The 13,169-nt window shown below is 47.8% G+C and overlaps 1 protein-coding gene across 1 annotated transcript in view; it reads left to right on the top strand.

Moving 5' to 3' along the window:
- The window catches only part of CDCA3 (cell division cycle associated 3), a gene marked incomplete in the record, with an annotated part of 365,174 nt that overhangs the window by 139,979 nt on the left and 212,026 nt on the right, over nucleotides 1-13,169 (top strand). The window contains 1 exon segment of the mRNA XM_044079607.1: nucleotides 12,933-13,139. Within this exon segment, the coding sequence (XP_043935542.1) occupies nucleotides 12,933-13,139 (207 nt within the window).

Here is a 13,169-nt window from a genome sequence, read left to right on the forward strand (position 1 = left end):
TCCCCCTTTAACCTGTCGTAACCAAGGAAAAATTCGAATGGTCACTCTTCAATCCATTCTCCCCCCGGGGGAACATTTGGGTGTGCTCTATAGACCTCAAGGATGCATTTCCACATTCTAATGGACAGGATCCAGGAGGTTTCTCCGCCCGGCTGGGAGCCAGTCACTACCAGTTCAGGGTCCTTCCCTTTGGCCCCACCACCCGCCCCCCGGGTGTTCACCAAAGGGTTTTTGCAGTGATAGGCCCACCTGAGACTCCAGGGAATGCAGGTCTTTCCATTTCCTGGACGACTGGCTCCCGACCGCCCCCAAAAAGGCATCTACTTTGCTCAGCCAAAATTTCTTTTTCCCTAGCCCCCAGTTAGGCATCACAATCAATGGGGCAAATCCCTTTCCCTCCCCAAAAATAATAGAATTTATAGGGGCCAGATTAGAACCAGGGGTCTGAGCCTTTCCCGACTGAACGACTACAGAATCTGAATTCATTTCGGGCCATCCTCCAATCAAGCTCCACCGGCAAAATTTGGGCCTGAGGGGACTGGGCTCCATGGCGCGCAAAACTTCTTCCATTTGCCTAAATAGGGGGTGCAATGGACCCTTCTGCAATGGTCCTTTTTCTCTTCCCTCTCCACCCCATTCTTCAGCAAGGCTTGCAGGAGGGCCTGTTATGGTGGCTCCAAACCCGGGCCTCCATAGGCCGGGCCCCTTTTGCACCCCCCCTCTCCCCCGGTGACCACGGGCGCCCTCCCCCTCGGGTGGGGGCAAAAGGCAGGACAGTCCAAGGACAGGAAAAGAGACCTCCTGCATATCAACGTTCTGGAGATGAGGGGTGCTGTTGCTTAAAACACTTCAGAATCTCCTCCCTAGGAACATTGCAATTCAGTCGGGCAACATGTCTGTTTGGTACATCAACAAACAGGGGGGAAACCCGGTCCTTCCCTTTTGCCGAGAAGCCATGAGAGTGTGGGAATGGGCGATTTCCACCAACCGCTTTCTGATTCCGCACATTCCCGGGGGGGCCAGCATCCTGGGGCAAACTCAGCACCCTTTCCCTTCCAGTGGTCTCTCAACCCACTAGTAGCGAAAGTATTCGCAAAATGGGGGGAACCCTGTTGCGATCTCTTGCCTCCCCCAAACAAAATGCAGCTTCGCTCTGATTCCCCCCCAGGGAAGCCCCGAGGCGGGCCCGGTGCATGCTTGGCCCCCGGGCTACTTTATGCCTATCCTCCCTACCCCCGATGCTAAACTCTTACAGAAAGCTCATGGTTGGGGAGCAGGAAAGATCCTCATTGCCCCATTCTGGCCTCGGGAAATTGGTTCCCTTACCTGTGGTCTCACCTAGTGAATCCTCCTTGGATTCTGGATCCCATCCGGATCTAATCTCCCATCCATCGGATTACAGACCCCCAAAACTGGACAACCTGAAGCTGACAGCTTGGTTGCTCCAGTTCCACTCTTTTTGGACTCCCCGGGATTTCTTCACCAGTCAAAGCCATCCTGGTGGCAGCACCCTTCCACCAGGGAAAATTACAGTAAATGGAAACGCCCTGGGAGAACATCATAATCTGGGTCCCTTCACTGCCCCTCTTTCCGTCTGGTTTGACTTCTAACCCACTTTTTCAGCAAGGAGCTAGTTGTTCCCGTCAAAAGGGACAATTGGCAGCCATCTCCCCTTACCATGTGGGACATGAGACAGGTCCTTTGATGTCAGCCAAATTGTAAAACCTTTCTCAAGGGCACCTTTCTCTCAGGCCCCCCATCAAAGCCGCCCCTTTGGGGTCTTTCCTAGTTCTTCAAGCCTTGACTGCTCCCCTTTGAACCAGCTTCTTTTTATCTCAAATATTTTTCCTGGAAAAAGCATTCCTTGGTAGCCATCACTTCAGCCAAAAATTTGAACTTCAAGCCCTTTCTGTAAAAACCCCCTTATTTTATCTTTTATCCGGGTAGAGTGTACCTCAGGACCAATCCCCCCTTTCTTCCCAAGGTGGGATCAGAAACCAATATCAATCAATCCATAATACCGGTTTTCTTCCTAAATATCAAAAAAAGGAGAGTACAAGCTGCATTCTTAGATGTTCAAGGGAGCTGCTTTATTTTAGGAAAAAGCTGGTCACAGACAATCCGACCCGCTGTTTTTCCTTTGCCAAATTTAAATTTGGGGAAAGAGTTTTAAAGGGCACCTTGTCAGCTGGATTTCTCAATGTATTCTTCTTACCCAAACTTTTGGGAGGCCCGCACCTGAAAGGGGTTGGCCCTTCCACCCCCCATCTCTACTTTCTGCCTTTAAATCTAGAGTTCCATTGGATGATATTTGTTTGGGGCCCCTTGGGCCTTTATCTCATACCTTTATTAACCACTACAAACTGGGCGTAATTTCTAGAGGAGAGCATCCTTTGGCTCCAGTGCTCGAAATCCTTCCATGATGGCCACCCCAAAATTCAGGTAGCTGGGGACTCTGTCCCACAGGTTGCTGACAAATGAAGTCCCCACTCAGATTAAAAGTTATGTACTCACCATAATGTTCCATCTGGGTAGGTGGCTTGATTTGTCTGCAAGCATCCCCCCCTCCTTCCCCTTGGCCTTCAGAACTTGCTCCTGTTATATTGTTCTATCTGTTATGCTTGTTGGAACACCTTTTCAGGTATAAGGGGCAAACTTGATCTGAGGTCATGGAGGGGTTGGGGGATTATGGGTGAGGGAGGAGCTAGGACCTCGGATCCATAGCTATGCTACAAGTTGCCGGCTCGGATCTGATATCGGATCCAACACCCACAGGTTGCAGACAAATGAAGCCACCTACTCTGATGGAATGTTATGGAGAGTACATAACTTCTTTAAAAAACCCAAAGGGTTTTTGTGACCTCCCGGGGAAAAATGTCCCCGGGCCCGGGGGGAACTCGGGAAGATGCCCCCTTTGGGGGAGAGTGGGGTCCATAACTAGGGTGCTAGAATTCTTTCTCCGTGGGGCCCTCCCGAACAACAACCCGATTGCTTTCCTCTGGAAGCAGTGGGGGGCATTTTTTTCTGCATCTACCAGCCTGGCATCTTTACTACCGATGTTTGGGTGCAGGAATAATATCCAAGGCTCCAAATACCATTTGATTTAACTCCCAGACCCCTCAAAGGAATCCCCATGTACCACCCAATCAGAGGGAAATTTGCAGCCTTAAATAGAAAAGCTGCTGGGCATCCCAAACCCGTCCCACCAGACCAGACAAAATCCGGGTTTTACTAGAGGTTCTTTTTTGTGCCCAAAAAGACAGGAGACTGGGCCAATCCCGGATCTCGCCTATTGAACAAATTTATTAAAACCCCAAAAATTCCCGGGTGGTCATTTCAGTCCATTCTTCCCTGAGGGGGGGACAACTGGATGCTCTTTGACCTCCAGGGCCCATCCTACCCACATAAAGATAAATCAACCAGGTTTCTCTGCTTCTGGCTGGGGACAATCACTGGCAGTTCAGGGCACTGCCATTGGGGCTCCCACAGTGAATGTTCACCAAATGTTGGGAGTTGTGGGCTAATCTTAAATACAAATTCCCGGTGTTTCCCCATCTTGACTATTGGCTCCCAGACCCGGAATCTCCTGTATGCAGTATTCAAGGTCTCACTCTCTGCTTGGGGGTTACAATCAACAAGGGCAAATCTCAAAAGTTGAAGACACTGGAATTTATTGGAGTCTTGACACAACATCCTGTCAAACTTTCTCCCCCCACAGGCTTTAAAATAAGACACCATATCCAAAACCTTCTTCCTCAGACCTATGTACCAGCCCCTTGTACTGCAACTCTTGCTCCATGGAGGGGTGCCATTGTTAGTTCCATTGGTGAGACTGCACCGGGGAATCCTACAGTGGCTCCTTTCCACTGGTCATTGCTAACTCCCCCTTAAAACCCCGATATGTCTTCAAATCATTGCAAGGAAGAAATGTTATGGTGGGGAACCAAAAAGCAGTTGTACTCCACTCGAATGGCCACTCTAAGGTCTATCTCCAATACCTCTGTGCGGCTTTTGTCCCACGCTACTGTGGGAGCCGCTAGAGCTAGCGGAGCGGGTCTAGTCATGAGATGTCAGGCCTGGCTCCGGCATTGTGACTTCGCGGAGCCCTTTAAGGCGTTCTTTGCAAATGCCCCTTTTGATGGTTCTACCTTGTTTGGCAAGACCGTTCGCAAAACACTGGTCCAGAGCGAGAAGGACGGGAAGACGTTGTCTGCCATCGTAGTCCGCTTCTCTGCTCCCCAGAGGTCGTCCTCGAAGAACCAAAAGGGACAGAAGAAGATGTGGTTCCGGAAATCACAGCATTCCCAACCTGCTCAGGACAACCAGTCCTTCTGTGGCAGAGGAGGACAGGGAGGACGCCGCCCTAGGGGCAGAGGGCTCCCCAAGAGCTTTGGGTCCAGAGGATCCTTCTCTGACCGGCCCATGCAGCAGCCCTGAAGGGTTGCCTGACTGCTCTCCTCTGGAGGCAGTCGGGGGGGGGGGGGGTTCTCGAGACATCTGGCGGCATGGGAGTCCATCACATCAGACCGCTGGGTGCTTCGTATCATATCCAGAGGCTACAAAATTCCAGTGTATCATGTCCCCAAACTCAGGAGCCTCCCCGATGTTCCACCCGATCAGAGGGAGGCTGCAGCCGCAGAAATCCAGCAGCTGTTAGAAAAAAGGGCCATCCAACCTGTCCCCCAAGACCAGCTCGGATTAGGGTTCTACTCCAGGTTCTTTCTGGTGCCAGAAAAGACGGGGGACTTGACACCAATTTTAAATCTTTCCCTCTTGAACTTGTCTGTAACCAAGGAAAAATTCCGAATGGTCACTCTTCAATCCATTCTCCCCCTCTTACGGGAGAGCGATTTGGATGTGCTCTATAGACCTCAAGGATGCGTACTACCACATTCTAATGGACTGACGATCCAGGAGGTTTCTCCGCTTCCGGCTGGGAGCCAGTCATTATCAATTCAGGGTCCTTCCCTTTGGCCCCACCACAGCCCCCAGGGTGTTCACCAAAGTTTTAGTAGTGATAGCGGCCCACCTGAGACTCCAGGGAATGCAGGTCTTTCCGTACCTGGACGACTGGCTTCTAACTGCCCCTACAAGGCATCTACTCTGCTCAGCCAGAGATTACTTTCTCCGCCTAGCCCCCCAGTTAGGCATCACAATCAATGCGGACAAATCTTCCCTTGCTCCGAAACAAGTAATAGAGTTTATAGGGGCCAGATTAGATACCAGGGATCTACGAGTCTTCCTGACTTCTGAACGACTACAGAATCTGAGATTGCATGTGCGGGCCATCGTACAATCGGAAGCTCCACCGGCAGAATTGGTCCTGAGGGCTCTGGGCTCCATGGCGCCTGCAATAACACTTCTTCCATGTGCTCGCCTAAATATGAGGGTACTGCAGTGGACCCTTCAAGTGCAATGGTCCTTCCAATCTCTTCCTCTCTGCCACCCTATCTCTATTAGCAAGGTTTGCAGGAGGGCCCTGTTATGGTGGTTCCAATCCCCGGACCTCCATATAGGCCGGCCCTTCTGCAGTCCTCCCTCTCTCGCCACGGTGACCACGGACGCCTCTCGCCTCGGCTGGGGGGGGGGGGCATTACACGGGCAGGACAGTCCAAGGCACATGGACAGACAGAGACCTCCTTGCATATCAACGTTCTGGAGATGAGAGCGGTGCTGTTGCCATTGCGGGCGCTTCAGAATCTCCTCCCAGTAGGAACGATTGCAATTCAGTCAGACAACATGTCTGTTTGGTACATCAACAATCAGGGGGGAACCAGATCCTACCCATTATGCCGAGAAGCCATGAGAGTGTGGGAATGGGCGATTTCCACCAACCGCTTTCTGATCGCAACGCACATTCCGGGGCGGGCCAATATTCTGGCGGACAAACTCCACCGCACCATTCTTTCCCTTTACGAGTGGTCTCTCAACCCACTAGTAGCGAAGCAGGTATTCGCAAAATGGGGGCAACCCTGTTGCGATCTCTTGCCTCTCCCTTAAATATGAAATGCGACAGCTTCTTCGCTCTGATCCCCCCACCAGGGGAAGCCCCGAGAGACGCTCTGGTGCATGATTGGCCGCCCGGTCTACTCTATGCCTACCCTCCTTTACCCCTGATGCTAAAGCTCTTACAGAAAGTCTCATGGTTTGGGAGCAGAATGATCCTCATTGCCCCATTCTGGCCTCGGCAAACTTGGTTCCCTTACCTGTGGTCTCATCTAGTGAATCCTCCTTGGATTCTGGATCCCACTCCGGATCTAATCTCCCATCCATCGGAATTACAGACCCCGAATTTGGTCAACCTGAAGCTGACAGCTTGGTTGCTCCAGTTCCACTCTTAGGCAGGACTCCCGGCATTTCTTCACCAGTCAAAGCCATCCTGGTGGCAGCACATAAGCCTTCCACCAGAAAAATATACCGCGGTAAATGGAGACGCTTTTCCGTCTGGGTAGAACATCATAATCTGGATCCCCTTCACTGCCCCTCTATCGTCTGTACTGGATTTTCTAACCGGACTCTTTCAGCAAGGAGCTAGTTGTTGGACAGTCAAGGTACAGTTGGCAGCCATCTCCCATTACCATGTGGGACATGAGACAGGTCCTTTGATGTCAGCTAAATTGGGCAAAACATTTCTCAAGGGCACCTTTCTACTCAGGCCCCCTATCAAAGAAACCGTACCCCCTTGGGATCTTTCTCTAGTCCTTCAAGCCTTGACCGCTTCTCCCTTTGAACCAGCCGCATTGGTCAATCTCAAATATTTGTCCTGGAAAACAGAATTCCTGGTAGCCATCACTTCAGCCAAGAGAATTTCGGAACTCCAAGCCCTTTCCGTAAAGCCTCCTTACTCTGTCTTCCATCCGGATAGAGTGTACCTCAGGACCAATCCCTCCTTTCTTCCCAAGGTGGCATCAGAAATCAATATCAATCAGTCCATCAGCTTACCGGTTTTCTTCCCTGAGTATCAAAATAAAGGAGAGTACAAGCTGCATTCCTTAGATGTACGCAGGCAGCTGCGTTTCTATATTCGTAGGACAGCTGGTCACAGACAATATGATCAGCTGTTTGTCTCCTTTGCTAAATTCAGTTTAGGTAAAGCAGTTTCAAAGGTCACCTTGTCATGCTGGATTTCTCAATGTATTCTTCTGGCCTACCAAGCTTCTGGGAGGCCCGCACCTGAGGGAGTCCGTGTGCATTCCACTCACTCCATCTCTACTTCTGCTGCCTTTAAATCTAGAGTGCCATTGGATGATATTTGTTTGGCAGCTACTTGGGCCTCATCTCATACTTTTATTAACCACTACAAACTGAACGTAATTTCTAGAGGGAGAGCATCCTTTGGCTCCGCAGTGCTCTGGAACATCCTTCCATGATGGCCGCCCAAGATTCGGGTAGCTGGGGACTCTGTCCCACAGGTTGCTGACAAATGAAGTCCGTACTCCAGATTAAGAAGTTATGTACTCACCATAATGTTCCATCTGAGTAGGTGGCTTCATTTGTCTGCAACCATCCCCCCCTCCTTCCCCTTGGCCTTCAGAACTTGCTCCTGTTATATTGTTCTATCTGTTATGCTTGTTGGAACACCTTTTCAGGTATCCATAGAGGGGCAAACTTGATCTGAGGTCATAGGAAGTTGGCAGGGGATTATGGGTGAGGGGAGGAGCTAGGAGCTCGGATCCATAGCTATGCTACAAGTTGCCGGCTCGGATCCGATATCGGATCCAACACCCACAGGTTGCAGACAAATGAAGCCACCTACTCAGATGGAATGTTATGGAGAGTACATAACTTCTTTCAAGAAATCCCAAGGATCTTTTCGTGACACTCCTGGTGAACAATCCGTCCCAGGGCCGAGGGGGCAACTCGTACGGAAGATGCCCCCTTTGGGGTAGAGTGGGGTCCACGTAACTAGGGTGCTAGAGATTCTTTCTGCGGCAGACCCTACCAGCGCTCCTGAACAGCAACCCGATTGCTTTCCTCTGGAAGCAGTCGGGGGTCATTTTTCTCTGCATCTACCAGCCTGGCATCTTACTACTACCGATGTTTGGGTGCAGAGAATAATATCCAGAGGCTGCCAAATACCATTTGATTTAACTCCCAGACCCGTCAAAGGAATCCCCGATGTACCACCCAATCAGAGGGAATTAGCAGCCTTGGAAATAGAAAAGCTGCTAAGAGTCATCCAACCAGTCCCACCAGACCAGACAAGATCCGGGTTTTACTAGAGGTTCTTTTTAGTGCCCAAAAAAGACAGGAGACTGCAGACCAATCCTGGATCTCGGCCTATTGAACAAATTTATTAAACCTCAAAAATTCCGGATGGTCATGGTACAGTCCATTCTTCCCTGCCTAGGGAGGGACAACTGGATGTACTCTATAGACCTCCAGGACGCGCATCCTACCACATAAAGATAAATCAACGCTCACGGAGGTTTCTCTGCTTCTGGCTGGGGGACAATCACTGGCAGTTCAGGGCACTGCCATTCGGTCTCTCGACAGCCCCCCTGAATGTTCACCAAATGTATGGCAGTTGTGGTAGCTAATCTTCAACTACAAGGATTCCAGGTGTTTCCCTATCTTGACTATTGGCTCCTTACCGCCCAGACCAGGAATCTCCTAGTATGCAGTATTCAAGGTCTCACTCTCTGCTTGGGGATTACAATCAACAAGGACAAATCTCAAATGTCCCCAACGAAGACACTGGAATTTATTGGAGCGGTCTTCGACACAACATCCTGTCAAGCTTCTCTCCCCCCTCACAGGCTTTCGAAAATAAGACACCATATCCAAGACCTTCTTCCTCAGACCTATGTACCAGCACGTCTTGTACTGCAACTCTTACGCTCCATGGAGGGCTGCCATTACGTTAGTTCCATTGGTGAGACTGCACGTGAGAATCCTACAGTGGCTCCTTTCCACTGGTCATTGCTAACTCACCCATTCGACCACGATATGTCTTACAAATCATTGCAAGGAAGAAATGTTATGGTGGATGAAGCCACAAACGAATCTTTGGTGTCTACCGTTTGGTCTTCCCCAGCCTATGGCCACAGTGACCACGGATGCTTCCCTGATGGGGGGGGCATTTCCCAGGAAAGACTGTCCAAGGCACTAGGTCTCCCATAGAGACCAATTTACACATAAATGTCCTGGAACTGAGGGCAGTTCTTAGTGTTCCATGTATCACTACCCTTTTGGACCATTGCAGTTCAGTCAGACATGTCAGCTGTCTGGTATATCAACAAGCAAGGCGGAACCAGGTCTTGCCCCCCTGTGTTGGGAAGCCATGAGGATTTGGCACTGGGCGGTAGCTTCCAACCGCTTTCTTATAGCAACGCACATTCCCGGGAGTTCCAACCTTATTGCAACAGTCTGAACAGGAACATCCTGATGCCTCATGAGTGGTCCCTCAACCCTGTAACAGTGGATCTGATCTTCCACCACTGAGGCAAGTCTTGCTATGACCCGTTTGCTTCCCCCGTTAACTACAAATGCAGAAGCTACTTTGCCCTGATCCCCCCTCAGGGGGAACCACCGAGGGACACTGTAATGCACGATTTGCCACCAGGTGTTCTGTATGCTTTTTCCCCTCATTCTAAAACTTCTTCAGAAAGCTCAGAGGTTGAGGAGCAAAGTGATCCTCATTGCCCCCTACTGGCCCCGTTAAATCTGGTTCCCATTTTTATGGACTATCTGATTCACAGCCCGTGGATCCTGGATCATTCCCAAGACCTGTTAGCTCATCCTCCGGGACTGATTCATCCCAGTCTCGAGCTCACAGCTTGGTTCCTCCACTTCCAATGATTGCCAGGCTGCCTGACATGCCATCTCCTGATCGTGAAATTCTTCTGGCTTCATACAAACCTTCCACTAGGAAAGTTTATTCTAGTAAATAGACTGGGTTCTCTATTTTGGCCAAAGACCAGAAACTAGACCATTTCTCTATGCCTAGTCAAAAGATCCTACAATACCTGACTACTCTTCTACATCCAGGAGCCTCTGCTTCAATGATCACTGTACATTTAGCAGCTATTGCCAATTTTCATAATGGTCTTAATTCTTCAATTATGTCACACCGCCTATGCAAGACCTTTTTGAAAGGAGTATTGCATGTTAACCTCCGGTCATGCCTCCCTTAGAACCCTGGGACTTAACTTTGGTACTTCAGTCTCACAGGTTCTCCTTTTGATCCCTTTGACTCATGTGATTTAATATTTTTGTCATGGAAAACTTTACTTCTAGTAGCACTTACCTCGGCGAGAAAAGTATCTGAGCTACAGGCCTAGAGTGTCAAGAGACCTTGCTTTATCTTCCACACAGATAGGGTGTCCCTTCGTACTATTTCTGTTTTTTCCATTAACCAAGGTCATTTCTGGCTTTTCCATTAATCAATCTATTGACCTGACTGTTTTCTTCCCTCAGCATTCTAATAGAGGGGAGTACCTTTGGCACAAACTTGATGTGCATCTGCAGCTTCGTTGTTATTTGGACAGGACTAAATCTTTCAGGAAAACGGATAAATTGTTTGTGGCCTTTGCAGGACCCAGATTCGGTAAACCCGTTTCCAAAGTGACTTTATCCTCCTAGCTTAGAAATGTCATTACCTTTATCTACCAATAGAATAAGCTATCCTTGCCTTCCAGAATCGAATCTCATTCTACTAGATCAATGGCTACTTCTGTAGCATTTCATTCCAGAGCCTCTATGGATATCTGCGCAGCAGCCACTTGGGCAAGACTTCATACCTTTTATCTCATTAAAATTTGGATTTGGCCTCCAGGGGACTAGAATCTTTTGGTTCTGTGATGCTCAGGAATATCCTTCCTTAGGGCTACCCAGGACTCGAGTAGCTGGGGACTCTGTCCTATTTGTAATGAATAAACAAAGATTTATAACATGATATAAAGAAGTTGTCTTGCCATAATGTTCCATCTGTGTTGCAGATCTTTGTTTATTCATTACTTCTCGCCCTCATTTCCCCCCCCCCCTGCCTGGACTCCTGGTGGACTTTAGGAGCTCCTGGTTGGGGTATTTGCTCAGACAGAGCCGCCTCCTGTTTTTTTTTCTATTACATCATTTGTTATCTAGGGGTGGGCAAACTTGATCTGAAGTAACTAGGAGAGGGGCATTATGGGTAGGTCTTAGCTGAGAGTTTTAGGCTGGCTCAAGCTTGGAAACTGCCATATCGGAACCAAGGTCCTATTTGTAATGAATGAACAAAGATCTACAACACAGATGGAACGTTATGGTAAGATAGAACTTTTTCCTTGGAAAGCTCTGAAGCCAGTCGATTTCTATAATTCAGGGTCCACTATCAAGAGAAATGGATTCCCTTAGACACGGAGTCGGACTTCTGTGGTTTTGATGAATTTTCTTACAACGGTAACTAACTTGATCTACTTCAGTAGAAGAAACCGCGAGGATATTTTAACAAAAACTGCATAAGACTGTTTTTTGAAAGATGATGGGTTGTAGGTTTTTGGAATGTTGCCTGTTGTATGAAAAGATACAGGTCATTTTCTATTACAGTAAAATTCCTTATAGTACAAGTCCATTTCCTCTTCCATCCTGAAAAGTACTTTCCCTCCCCCTCTTCCCTCTCTCTCTCTCTCTCTCTCTCTCTTCTCTGTCTGTCTCAGAAAAGAGCTGGTTAATCTTGTGCTTGACATGTTTTGGTATTCTGCATACCTTTCACTTCTGGTTAATCTTGTGCTTGACATGTTTTGGTACTCTGCATACCTTTCACTTCTGGTTAATCTTGTGCTTGACATGTTTTGGTATTCTGCATACCTTTCACTTCTGGTTAATCTTGTGCTTGACATGTTTTGGTACTCTGCATACCTTTCACTTCTGGTTAATCTTGTGCTTGACATGTTTTGGTATTCTGCATACCTTTCACTTCTGGTTAATCTTGTGCTTGACATGTTTTGGTATTCTGCATACCTTTCACTTCTGGTTAATCTTGTGCTTGACATGTTTTGGTATTCTGCATTCACTTCTGGTTAATCTTGTGCTTGACATGTTTTGGTACTCTGCATACCTTTCACTTCTGGTTAATCTTGTGCTTGACATGTTTTGGTATTCTGCATACCTTTCACTTCTGGTTAATCTTATGCTTGACATGTTTTGGTACTCTGCATACCTTTCACTTCTGGTTAATCTTGTGCTTGACATGTTTTGGTACTCTGCATACCTTTCACTTCTGGTTAATCTTGTGCTTGACATGTTTTGGTACTCTGCATACCTTTCACTTCTGGTTAATCTTGTGCTTGACATGTTTTGATATTCTGCATACCTTTCACTTCTGGTTAATCTTGTGCTTGACATGTTTTGGTATTCTGCATACCTTTCACTTCTGGTTTATCTTGTGCTTGACATGTTTTGGTACTCTGCATACCTTTCACTTCTGGTTAATCTTGTGCTTGACATGTTTTGGTACTCTGCATACCTTTCAGTTTATAGCTTGGCTTCTGGAAGAAGAGTCTAGTGGTATTTGTCAGTTCTTTTGAAGACTAAAGTCATACATTCTGAACTATTTCATAAATTCTGAATTTGTAATTAGTTATCAGCTAAGGGGGTTGTGCCTTTGGAAGCTTGACTTCATCACTCAACTCTGTGTCTGGACAAGATTACCGTATGCTCTTGCTGTTTGCTAGTTATCACAGGGAGGTGGTTCTGTTTGCAGTGATGATTATGTACTTATATAAATAGTGTCATTGAAAAATTCACAACGTTGCAGAAAACTCTGCTTGGAAGACAGAATGCAGAGCTCTAATGCTGATAGGTCAGAGCTCACCAAGAGTCTGCTTTCATATACTTTGTTGAGGCAAAATTTAGGTTTTGGAACACATTTTATGTACTTGTATAGATGTATAATCTACAATTTTGTGCTGTTCAAGTATTGTCACTAATCATCTACTTTTTTGTTAATGTAGACAGTCTGAATTGCTTGGTGAAACAACTGAGTGAGGTTTTTATACGTGAAGGTGCTGATCAGGAGTCCCTGACTGACCCCTTGCTTAGCTCAACAGATGTATTTACTATAGATCACCAGGACACGTTATCCACAGAACTGAGGGAGCGTCACATCGCAGACACAAGAACTTTGGAAGGTCGACCAGCACATAAAGAAACTGAAACCTGTAAACAAAAAGGGTTTAAAAGGGGAAAAA

Source organism: Protopterus annectens, chromosome 8.part0 (assembly GCF_019279795.1).
Source record: "Protopterus annectens isolate FY-2018-M chromosome 8.part0, PAN1.0, whole genome shotgun sequence".
In the NCBI taxonomy this organism is placed as follows: Eukaryota; Metazoa; Chordata; order Ceratodontiformes; family Protopteridae; genus Protopterus; species Protopterus annectens.